Raw genomic sequence first — 13046 nt, 5'->3', positions numbered from 1 at the left:
TTGATTTTGGTCCCAGTTTTTCCCTGTGACAGCCTGAGCAGAGCCAGGAAGAGATACATACTTTCCGCAAGTTAATCTGTGGTGTGCTTTATGCAGTAAACAGAACAACGGCAGGGTCTTCTTCAGCTCCTGGGAGTCATGTGGTAAAACAGTGTGATTTGCACCAGGGAAGAGATGAAAGTGACAGAATCAGTGTGCCACAGGCTAAGACGACTGCCATGATCTGTTGCCTAGCTTACAAAATACAGCCCTTTGCAAGGCGAGGAGGTCTAGAGCATGAGTAGCTTGTAGCAGCCCACGATTCTGCAGCTAGTGAGGCAAGACACATTTTACATTAGGAAAACAGCACAGGGAAGTTAGTTTATTACCTCCTTTGTACAACCAACCTAATCATAGGGCAGAATTTAGACATTTAGGTAATTCATTTGTTTGTCTTGCAGCAATAGGAAAAAAAAAAAGGAGGAAGGGAACTATTGTTAGTCTGTGCCCTGGGGACAGCACAATGGATTTACAAAATGCAAATTAAAACAGCTATCTGGAATGGCTTGGATGCTTCTCGCCTGCCTCTTGTAGCAATTGTCAAAGTGAGTCTCCTACAGCCCAGTGGCACGCAGAGGCGAGTGTGCAGATGGGGAAGAAGCCAGTCTTACAGACTTGCTGGCTCCAAGTTGAGCAACACTGAGCCCAGAGGGTTGTTCCCGTGAGTCTAGGGAGCAGGCCTCAGGGAGGGCATCACGTGGAAAGTGTGCCCACAGGGCATCATGGAATCACCTACACATGTGCACTGGGGAGATGTCGCGGTGCTGAAACTAGTGGCAGGTTTGGCCATCTGGACGTGCCGAGGGACTTGGGGAATTGGACAACCTTTATTCCGTGCCAGCTCTGTTAGGCCCCAGCTGGTCCTTTACGCAAACACAACTCCACATGGTTGGTATTACTTTGCTTTTGTGGGGACACTTCAGCTTAGAGATGGGCAGTCCCATCTCTAGGGCTCCCTGCTACAGCATGTCCAAGCACAGGCTGCCCTAACTCCCAAGTCCCTCCTTGTTCAGCGATGTCCCTCTGCCTCCTAAAACTACGAGGCTTCAAAGCAAAGGCTTTGCATTGAATCCTCAATACAACACGATAGAGGGAGCTCTTCTTACTCCCACTTAGGCACAAGCACTTGGCAATAGAGAATCAGAGCAGAAGGGCAGGCACGGACAGTCCAGGACTCTGATCTGGAGGGTAGGTCCCTGCTTGGAGACCCCATCCCTGTGAAACAAGAGTCTGCACTGCGTCACAGGCTGCACCTCCTTTGTATGCTGAGCTGTGTGACCAGGTGTAGTGGGGGTGGGGGTTCACTTGTCACCCTGGGGAAACTGACCCACCCCAATTTAGAGACCAACTTCTCTGATCAAATTTATTCAAGAATTCCCCTTGGGGGAATGGCCCTTGGGGACAGTGGGCTGTTGGCTTGTCTCAGGAGCCAAGCAGTATGCCGTGTTTTTCCAGGTATTGCTTTTGGTCCCACTACATGTTATTGTATCTTGAAGCCCTGTGCACCATAAAGCCACCATCACCATGTCCATTTCACAGATGAAACAACTGAGTTACAGACAGCCAGAGTCTCAGCTCAAGTCTCTCTCCATCCATTGTCTCTTGTTCTGAACAGCCCTGCTCTGCTATACTGCTGGCCCCTCGGCTGACCTGCTTCCCAAGCTCCCTCACGGGTCAAGGGAGGATATAATCTGGTTTGGCTTTGGACATAAAGGAACCCTTCTAAGACCATTCTGTTTTGTAACTGTAAAAGCAGTAGTGTTTCCAGTGAACTTTTCCTAGTTTAAAACCCTTGGACTTTTTGGTGTTCTTAGAAGTGAACACAAATATTTTGTGTCCGCTGGCTTTGAACTCCTAGCCACTGCTCTGAAACTTACTGTAACAGACACATAGCGAAGGATTACTAAATATCAACAGACTTGCCAAGCCTCACGGCCTCCTGTACGTTTGGGCTTTTATTGAGGTGAAACCACAGTGGGCCCTATTGTTTGTAGGAATCCAGGACTTTGATTCAGAGCCAACAGCTCCACATAGGGCTAAAGAATTCAAGTGAGTTTCCCAAGTAATGGTCTTCTTACGATAGGGTTTTAAAAGGAATAACAAAGAGAAGGAGAGCTCTAACGCAAGGGAAAACCACTTCTGGAGAAGAATGCATATATGTCCATAGAGAAGTTTATGAAAAGAACCATCATTGCTCCTATGGCCTTTTCCTGAGCACTTGTTTGCATTGTGGGGTAACCTTGTTCTGTTCTGTTTCATTTTTCACCTGCCTTCTGGGAATTTTATTGGGAAGTACACAGCACTGCTCTGGAAATCTCCCATGGTAACAGAGGCCACACACGGTCATAAAGTATATCCTCGTGCTGCCGTATTTGTGCAGAGCAGCTTGACTGCCCAGGCTGGCCCTACCAGCATCACTGTGAGCGCATAATGGAAATGTGTTCCTTGGTCCCATCATGGGCCTGTAGGCAGGTACTCCTGCTCTGGGTAGTGATTCCGAGAGAGAGAGACAGGCAGGCAGACAGAGAGGCAGAGATGGAAGGTTGCTCCTGGGTGATTTTCAGGGGCCGCAGGCCAGGGGGTAGAGCTGACCATTTTTGCCTGTGTTCCCTTGGACAGCAGGAACTGTAAACAGCTGGAAAATGCAGGCCTGATGTACTCTGTTTCATCAGCCATAACAGTAAATCCACTGGATTCTGCTGAATAACACCTGAGCTAGAGGTGTCTGTGCAGGGTTGGAAAGAAATGGTCACTTTGGAGTCAGCTAGAAAGAAAAGTCAGTTAGTGCTAACCTCCATCTAAGTTGGGGGTTAAGTTGCCCGTATGGGCCCTGGTGACAGATACAGTGGGTCTTATGAACGCTTGCTGAGTATAGGCATGAGTGTACATCATGAGTCTGTCTTAATGGGGGCTCTGCAGTCTTTAACTCTTTTATTTGGCAGAGTAGCCTTTTTTGACCCTTGTAGAAAAAAGTCACCTGTCCCGCTCTTGGGTCCAGGTTGAGTGCTTTATGTTTTCCTATCACAGCGCCTGTAACACTTTGTTGCCTTTAGTTTCACTTCTAACTTCCTCTAATAGAACAGAACTTCCTCGAAGCAGGAACCTAGTCTCATCCATCTTCATAGCCCCAGTGTCTCACAGGGGATGTTGAGTAAATAAATGATTTTTTGAGAGGGTTAGAAGTTGACTGTTTCTCAAATTTGGCCTCTTTGGAAATTTTGAAATTCGGCCTCTGTTCAGAGCAGCTCGGAGCGGGAATGTGCCTACACAGCACCTGCCCCTTTACCAAAATGGGGACACGATTTGGGCTTCAAGCCTGTAACCATGAGAGGTATAGACGCAGACATTCTTAATGTTGGCAATAGGATGGTTCTATGTGTAAACAGAGAAGGAAATGCTTTCTGACCAACAAAGGGATGGAGTGCCTGGTGAGGGGGCAATTCTGCATGCCAGAAGGCTCAGTACAAAAGAACTCGCCACCTACCAGGGCTATATATGGTTGAGGAGAATCCTGTTTTGAGGAGGAGAGGAGGCTAGTTTGGTGATTCTCCTCAAGGGACAGGGACCTTGTCAGCATCTGTGGTGACGGAGGAGCCACAAGAACAATGAGAAAGCTAATGTGGCTGTTTTACAAGCCACAGGGGAAAGGAAGCCCAACGCCATTATCTTGACTGGTAGGCACTGCGGAAAATACTCCGACAACATTTTGAGATTTTAAGTGAAACACAGTGAAAAAGACTTGACTACTGTTTTCTTGGTCCTTCCAACAACAACCAAACAATTTCATGGCACATTTTTGAGAGTAACCATATGGCCCCGCTTGTGTTTCTCATGGTGCCCAGTATATCCCAAGTCGTCAAGAAATTTTTCACTGGTCAGTGGTTGATTTGTTCAACAGGATTCGATCAACAAACATTTGTTGAATTAATGTCTGAATAAACAAAGGATTCTTCCTTTACTCCGGGCTTCATGGCCCCCTTCTCTCGAGTCTTGGAACTTTGACCTGCTGTTTTCCACATCACTAATGGTTCTGGACAGCCTTCAGTTTCTAAATTTCATGTCATGATCCATCTCCTAGTGCCACACATCACACTCCATCTTTCATCGAGTAACCCACCAGGATCAGGCCTGGCCATCAACATTGGCTAAAACCAAAACCAAAACTTCAGTTTTCTGAAAGGCCAGGCATCGAGAGATGTCATAGCTCAAGTTTTGTTTTGTTTTTCCAAATGCATCCAAAATGGGGCTGTGAAAAACGAGGGGTAGAAGTTTGCATGTGTTGTGGTTTTGTTGCTTTATAACCCCTTTGGCCAAAGGAGATGTTATATTTAGTCCCGGGCATGGCCTCTGGACTCTGAGTCTGTGCCAAGCACCCGGCTAGAAAGCTGTGGGCCAGGAAGCGAGCCAGCTTATTTGAAGCACATTACATCAGACATTTCCTGAGGTGGAAAGGAAGGCCTCCTTGCTAGAAAGCAGGGAGGATTTTGGCTCTTACAGATTGGATTCAGTAACTTTAACTCCTTGGCTCAGGGCCAATCCTCTAGCAAGCAGCTATCATATGGTCTGCAAAAAATTCAGATCCAATGTCTCTAGACCCTGCCTTCTGTGTTGACACCACAGCCTTCTTTGAGAGATGTATCACCTTTTGGGGCGGTGAAGGGAGCAGGGGGTGGGGGTAGGAGGGACAGCTTTTAGAAAAAGACTTTAGAAAATCTGATCAAGGATTTTATAAGAGATTAAAATAATCTTACTAACTTCTCTCAATTTGAGGGGTCACGTTGACTTTGTAGTGGAAAATGATAAGCCTTGAATTAAAATGCTGTCCAGGGGCGCCTGGGTGGCTCAGTGGGTTGGGCTGCTGCCTTCAGCTCGGGTCATGATCTCAGGGTCCTGGGATCGAGTCCCGCATCGGGCTCTCTGTTCGGCGGGGAGCCTGCTTCCCTCTCTCTTCTCTCTCTCTCTCTTTCTCTCTCTCTGCCAGTCTCTCTACCTACCTGTGATCTCTCTGTGTCAAATAAATAAATAAAATCTTAAAAAAAAATGCTGTCCAAAAAAATGTTTTCATCCATCACTTTTTTTCCCTTTTCAAGTTAAATAAAAGCATATAATAATGTGTAGTGAAAGGTAGATTGGTATTAAATATTAACCTTATAAATTAGGCCCTCATGGTAGTTTCTCAATTAACTTTAGAAATTGACTTTCACAGTGAAGAGATTGGATCTCCACACTCTGAAAGTCAAATATTTTGTGATTCCAAAGTCTTCTCTCTTTCCACGCACCATGTAGGCTCTCATGACCTCTATGTGCTTGCACCCATGTTCCGAACTTTTGTAGCGCTCCTCAAATGATTACAACAACAGCAACAGCAGCAACAAAACCCTTATTAATAATACAGAGGCCCTGGGAGCCTCTACTCTGAATGCTCACATTGCATACCGGAGGGGAAATGAAGCTAATTAAAGCGGTTTTAGGGTACGTGAGAGGACAAGCTACAAAGCACAGAGTATCCTACTGATGCTCTTACTCTTTATCTATGAAAAATCTGGAGCTATGGTAGGGCATTCTACAGTTCGTGAACGGAGACTCAGGAGGGAGAAGTCCCAAGGCATCTGTTGGGATGAAAATCCATGCCTTCTGACAGATGGATGCTTTCCTATAAATTCTGCTATAAATTCTGCAGCTGCAGGAGCAACCGTGTCCCTGTGAACAATGGGACGGCCGTGGAGAGCCCTGAAGGAAAGACTGGTAAAGTGCTTTTGTGGGAACTTTCTGTGCTCTCAGCTCTGAGTCTTCAGGCTAAACCCTGGATACTTCAACATCTCTTTTGGGAAATTTGATCTGGTACTATTTGATCCCGACACGGAAGGGATGCTCACGAAAAACATGAAATATTCACGAAGTGCTTTAAGTTTCAGGGGGAGTAATATTCCGGTCTGCAAAACCGAAATGAATTCCAGCTTACCCACGCATCTTATCGGCTCCATCCGAGGTGGCCTACGTCCGTAGCTCTGGACCTGTCCTTGTGTGAAAATCTGAGAATTTCACACATCCATTTGCCACCTTTCTTTAGCCCCTGAGAATGGAGCGATACATTACTCGCATGGCCAAGAAGGGAAAGGAACAGGAGGGGTGAGAACAGGAGGTGGGAGCAGGGAGGCGAGAAGGGGAGGAAGGGCTGCGAGTGGAGAACTGACAAGGCCCGGGGGCGAGTGGAGAACTGACAAGGCCCACCCGAGGAGCCCAAGCTGTTAAGCCGTGGGGTCTGGGCGTCCTCTGCCGCTCCCCCTGCAAGGTGAACCTGCGGCTCACTGGCCCGCTCTTGCAAAGCACCGTGCCAAGGTCTGCCGTGGCCAGGCCTTCTCAGTGACAAGAGCCGGTAGGGTGTGGAGCTGCTCGCTTGGCATCCTTCACGGCCACTAAGGTCACTGATAAATTATTAAGCTGCTCCTAGGTACATGGCTCCGTGAAGATGATCAGGAGTGAAGGGAAGCCAGGGCAAGGGGTAGTGATCAGATACGCGGGGAACAAAGCCTCCGGAAGCGCACGCGGGAAGGCAGGACAGCCACAGTGAAGCCATCAGCTTGTTTACTCTCAGCTCTGAAAGCTTTCCTTGGTGTATTCATACCACCAGCTCTTATTTTTAAGGAAGTGACACAAAGTAACAGGCTTCACAGTGCTGTCAGTGTCCCTCTTGACAGCCTGTAGATCACAATACACAACCATGTACTGTAATTATACAAAATCCAGAAGAAGAAAATGTTACTAGTTACACGGGTTAAAATGAAACTGACAACCCAAACGAAAACAAAACCAAAAGAAACTTCCGTTGGAGTCCATAGAGACAACAGCCAACTTTTTTGACAGTAGCCAAATTATCGTCCTAGCATGCTTGCAGTTCATTGCCCTAACGTCATAAACCCCCAGCTCTTCGGTGGAGGGGGGAGGAAAGTGCGTTTTCACAGCCTATGTAGTTCTCAAGAGAAATAGCTTTCACATGTATGCAGGTCCACAGAAAAAGGAATGCAAACTCTAGGCACCAAGGTTGCTCAGACAGCAGTGGAGTCTTAAGAGTCCTTCAAACTGCTCCGAACCAGATCTGGTTTGGTGAAAAAAGAATCTGGACAGTGACATTAGTTCAAGAGGGCCCAGGGGAAAACAACACTTAACTGTTAATAAGGAAGAAAACCATCAAGAACTAGAACAATTAAGACTTAAATATTTTTTCTACTCTACTCTGAAGCTGAATTACAGCTTTTCATATTTGGAAAAGATCTGCAGTGGATCTATGGGTAGAACCGTTCTCTCTCTCCACCCCTCCACCCGCCCCGCTCCTGGTCCAGCAGCTTAATGCCGGAGGATAGATATCGCTGGTTCAGTTTCCTTGAAGTAGAATCAACATTTCCTCATGTGTGGCCAGGCCGCTTTTTAACAATGAGGTACAATTTGATACTAACAATTCCTGTTCTCTCTCGGGCTACGGGCTTGGTTGGTTGTGTGGGTAGAAAATGATCCAGCTTCCTGATAAAATCACACATACAAAAATTATTGCACTTAAAAACAACAACAAAAAAACTCAGCCCAACCAGCCAAGGGCCAAGGAAACTCTCTGGAAGTGCTGTGCTTCCTGCCCTTTGCAGAGCGTCTGGACCTCTGTGGTGTTCCGTTGAATTTGGTCCATTATTAAATGCCCAGAAGTGAAGACACTGTAGGCTCTTTAAGGCTAAGTCTTCCCGGTGCTTCAGGGAGACCGAATATCTCCTTGGCCTCATGTGACAAAGTAGGGGCTCTTCTTAGCAAAATGGCCAGGAGGGCCCCTAAAAAACTCTGGAAGCAAGGGAGGATGGGTGCACACCATGTCCTTTCCTGCACATGAGAGAGAGAGAGACAGACAGACAGACAGTGAGCAGCCTGGCAGGGACAAGCCACATACTCCAGGTCTGGGGCTAGAAGTAGAGCATTTTCCTCCTGATTCCACTGTTTGCTCTCTTTACACTCAGCCCCATCACCCATGTGGACACAGGCTTATCTGTGCATCTTTCCCCCTTTAAGTCCTTTTTGTGGATCTAAATATCTTTCCCTTGTTGGCAAATTTGTCTCTCAGTCTTTACCCATTATGAAGATAGAATACTAATCCTATCCTGTTACCCACTGATCCATATGCCCTTTATCCTTCCATATGAATCCTACAATGCACACCTGTCCTCTCCCAACCCTGGGATTGGTCCCCCCCCCACCCACCTCATTGTACTCAGATACATTTCACACTGTTTACTGACTTGAACTGGCATATTGTTCCTTCAGCAAAGAGTATAACAGCTCCAAAATAGGATCTCCTACTTAAAGTTGAGCACAAGGCATTGAATATGTTACTAATGTTTTCAGGAAGTTCTCAAGTAAGTGTTCACATAATGGATGGAAGCAAGGCGTTCCTCTACTCCACTATTCCGAGACAAATTGTCAATTTTTTTTTTCCTTTGGGATGTGTACTCCAGCTCATATGTCCTTTGTAACCCCTTGCATGACCCTCGTTATCAATAAAATATTTGCACATAACACAAGATAGAGTGGGACAGCAGCACCCTGATATCTCAGACACAGATCCAGTATCAGGACAGCTGAAGGTTCCAGATGAGGGAAGAAAGGTTGAATCCTAATGGGTTGCCGAAGCTCCAGCCCATCATACCCCCCAGCCAAGGTGCGTGGAGGCACTAAGATCTGCGCAGTAGTACCGTCTCCCTATACATTTGGGGGTCAGAATCAATACAGCTGGTGACTGCTGTCTTCTGTTATGTCCCCTCCCGTGGTTTGAAGACAGAGCGCCAATGATGGCCTCGTCTCAACTTACCGCTCTGGATTCTGAACTAGGACTTGCTAACGTTCTCATAGATGACATCGCTGATGCAGAACTGCTGCTTCTTCTTCGTCCACATTAGTTGCACACACTGATGGATGAAAATGTACTGCTCCTGGAGCAAAAGACCAAAGCAGGGTTCAGAGTGAGGTATTGTGTGAACACACGCAAAGATATACTGCTTTCCTGCTTCAGTGGGGTTAGATATTCTGATCCGATGTCAAAGGAAAAATGTTCATTATTTAGGAGATAATTTTACAACAAGAAAAACCAAGAGAATCGACTGTAAAAATATTTTGATTAATAATAGAACTTAGGTTATCACAGCTTAACATAAAGGCAATGACTATCCGATCAATAAATCATAGGCCTATTTTGAAAAAAAAAATTGTCTATCATCTCATAGTACACCAAAATGAATTCTGGAAAGGTTTAATAAATTAAGCCTTAAAAAAAGGGGGGGGTTTGCTGAATACAGGTTAGTTTTTCTTTGATTACTTTTAGGAAGGACTTTATAAACTTCAAAGCAAAGTAATAAATTACAAATAAAAATTTCAAACTACTGTATACAAAACAAAGTAAAATGAATAATATAAAGGGTAAATTAGAAGCTGTGAAGGAAAATTATTTTCTAAAATTGTGACAAAATGTTGATACCTTTAAAAAAAAACATTTATTCAGTATCAGACATTAAGCAATCAATAGCATGGGTGCCAAAAAAAGTCCAATTAAAACCTGTTGTTGGATTTCATCAAGATCAAAAGCTTTTGCACAGCAAAGGAAACAGTGAACAAAATCAAAAGACAACTGACAGAATGGGAGAAGATATTTGCAAACGACATATCAGATAAAGGACTAGTGTCCAGAATCTATAAAGAACTTAGCAAACTCAACACCCAAAGAACAAATAATCCAATCAAGAAATGGGCAGAGGACATGAACACACATTTCTGCAAAGAAGACACCCAGATGGCGAACAGACACATGAAAAAGTGCTCCATATCACTCGGCATCAGGGAAATACAAATCAAAACCACAATGAGATATCACCTCACACCAGTCAGAATGGCTAAATTCAACAAGTTAGGAAATGACAGATGCTGGCGAGGATGCGGAGAAAGGGGAAACCTCCTACACTGTTGGTGGGAATGCAAGCTGGTGCAGCCACTCTGGAAAACAGCATGGAGGTTCTTCAAATTGTTGAAAATAGAACTGCCCTATGACCCAGCAATTGCACTACTGGGTATTTACCCTAAAGATACAAACATAGTGATCCAAAGGGGCACGTGCACCCGAATGTTTATAGCAGCAATGTCCACAATAGCCAAACTATGGAAAGAACCTAGATGTCCATCAACAGATGAATGGATCAAGATGTGGTATATATACACAATGGAATACTATGCAGCCATCAAAAGAAATGAAATCTTGCCATTTGCGACAACATGGATGGAACTAGAGAGTATCATGCTTAGCGAAATAAGTCAAGCAGAGAAAGACAACTATCATATGATCTCCCTGATATGAGGAAGTGGTGATGCAACATGGGGGCTTAAGTGGGTAGGAGAAGAGTCAATGAAACAAGATGGGATTGGGAGGGAGACAAACCATAAGTGACTCTTAATCTCACAAAACAAACTGAGGGTTGCTGGGGGGAGGGGGGTTGGGAGAAGGGGGTGGAATTATGGACATTGGGGAGGGTATGTGTTTTGGTGAATGCTGTGAAGTGTGTAAACCTGGTGATTCACAGACCTGTACCCCTGGGGATAAAAATATATGTTTATAAAAAATTAAAAATTAAAAAAAAAACAAAAAGCCCCCTGTTGTTGGAATGATTTACACTTTCTACAGAACAGAAACTAAAATGACCTGTTATACAATTTGTCATAGAACCAGTCCTCGAGTTTTTTGCTCATGCACCTGAGTATTGTCTCAAACACGTCTTCTTTGTAGCAGCGAAGCCCTGCTACCACTGTGCTTGGCTGAGTTCACAAATGGGTTGTAACCTCTAGCTTCTCTGGCTCTCCTCTCCTGCTAAGCCTTGTTTTCTGGCGGTAGTGAAAACCTTCTGCCACTGCCATTACTACTGCTGGAACTGCCATAGCCACCTGGTTTCGTGTTTTGGTAAAGTATTGGCTTCCACCACCACAGGGGCCAGAGCTGCTGCCTCCAAAATTTAGTCCTTCCATGGGTCCCAACTTTGAAGATTGATTGTTGTAGTTGCCAAAATCATGACAACTTCTCCTTCCTCCATAATTGCTTCCATCATTATCAAATCCATGATAGCCATCCTCACCACCACCACATATCCACCACCTCCTCGACTACCACCAAAGCAACCTCCCCGGTTTCCTCATGACCACAGTTGTCATTCCCACAAAAAACACCTCCATGACCACCGTCAAAGTTTCCAGAACCACTTTGTCCTATTTGGATGCATGAAGCACTAACCATTTCTTTCATAGCTTGGACTTTCCTTACTTCACAGTTGAGGATATTGACGGTGTGGGATTTTTGAATGACGATCTTGTCTACAGGATCATGGTCATCAAGTGTTACAAAAGCAAAGTCTGTTTTTGCCACTGCCTCGGTTGGTCATGATTTCAATCACTTTGACTTTCCAAACTGTTCAAAATAATCCCTTAGATGACGTTCTTCAGTGTCTTCTTTAATGTCACCAACAAAAATCTTTTTCACAATTAAGTGGGCACCAGGTCTTTGAGAATCTTCTCTTGAAACAGCCCTCTCTGGTTGCACATCTCTTCCAACCCCCTTGTGTGGCCTTGCTTCGTGGCTGCCTCCACTGCCTCCACAAGGCCATACTTCACTAACCCAGAGCCTCTGGAGCACTTGGTGTTTGGATCTCTCATGACCACACTGTTGTGAGCATTCCGCATTGCTCAAAAATGGCTCCTCAGCCTCTTAACAGTTGTTTGAAAGCTCAGATCTCTGGTGAAGAGCTTTCGCCGCTGTTCAAGCTCTTAGGAGACTGACTTAGACACAGTGGCGGTGGGAAGGGAGACTTTAATGATGCTTATTTGGTGGACATCCACAGGCAGAAAGGAATAATCTAACAAACGTATCTCGATACCTTTATTTTTGTTTAAAATTCCTCGACTCAGTGACACACACACTTAATCTGACTGATAAAATATATCGGCCATGAGACCAAATACTCCTGGAAGAGAGGGACTATATCTTTTTATTCCTCATGCCTAATACTGAGGGTGTTTATGAAGAGTTTTCTGAAGTAAACTGAGGAAATATTAAAACATATGCAAAAGATGGGGACATAATAAAAAAATGTAAGTTGAAACACTTGTGTCTTGTCCATGACATGAGCAAAGCTAAAGGAAAATGGTAACGCTCCCTGGTGGCTTGAGTCTGTTGAAGCTGCCATTTTTATCTGTTGTTGGTGGAGGTATTATTACTAACGTGCTAGTAAATGGTCTTGTGGACACAGATAGTAAAGAAGTGGGAAAGGATTCAATTTCATGTCCTATAAAAAGGAGAATGGCTTAAATAAGACACAGCAGTTCTATATGAAAAATTATTCAGTCTTTAAAGTGAGATTTATAGAGTTTTGGACAATTTGGGATGATATGATAGCAAAATGTTAAGTGGAAAATTACAGTGTCAAGTTAGTAGATGTACACATAGCATATAAGGTGAAATTGTATAAAAATCATACTTGAATAAAGATAGAGGTGAAATACATCAAAATATTGAGCGTGGCTGTCTTGGTGCCATGAAATTAAAGTAACCTCATGACCCTTTACCTTTTTTCTTTATTTCCTAGAGCTTCTCTGTAAGTAATATCATCAGAAATAACCTTGACATGAAAGTCAGTCACAATATTCACAGGAGTTAAGGGTCTTCTGTATGACAACTTTATAAAGGTTAGGTTAATACTTCAAGGTTGATACCTCAGCCTAATCTGTATTTTTCAACAAGCTTTGGAGTAAGTATATTCCCTTGTTTTGTGATAGTATCCCATCCAGAACTGACCACCTCTTCTCATTATCACACATCACCCCGTTGGTTCTGGGCGTGTGTCAAGCACTGGGCACCGCCAGACCAGAGCATGCCTTGTTTTTCAAATCATAACTAGATAGTGGGCAAACTTTGTGTCACGAAGAAAAAAAAAAAGAGCTGG

General features: G+C 44.5%; 1 protein-coding gene and 1 pseudogene across 1 annotated transcript in view; both read right to left on the bottom strand.

The window, feature by feature from the left end:
• Positions 1–6602: 6602 nt before the first annotated feature.
• The window catches only part of PTPRO (protein tyrosine phosphatase receptor type O), a 48724-nt gene continuing 42280 nt past the window's right edge, over positions 6603–13046 (bottom strand). The window contains exons 14-15 of the mRNA XM_059402669.1: positions 8885–9005; positions 6603–7902 (exon numbers count right to left, since the gene is read on the bottom strand). Coding sequence (XP_059258652.1) covers positions 8901–9005 — 105 coding nt within the window. The 3' untranslated portion in view covers positions 6603–7902; positions 8885–8900. The remainder of the gene's footprint in view (positions 7903–8884; positions 9006–13046) is intronic.
• LOC132020121 (heterogeneous nuclear ribonucleoprotein A1-like) lies at positions 10925–11787 on the bottom strand (annotated as a pseudogene).

This window comes from Mustela nigripes, chromosome 6 (genome assembly GCF_022355385.1).
Source record: "Mustela nigripes isolate SB6536 chromosome 6, MUSNIG.SB6536, whole genome shotgun sequence".
NCBI classification, from domain to species: Eukaryota; Metazoa; Chordata; class Mammalia; order Carnivora; family Mustelidae; genus Mustela; species Mustela nigripes.
This window is presented reverse-complemented; position numbering and strand designations above follow the sequence as displayed.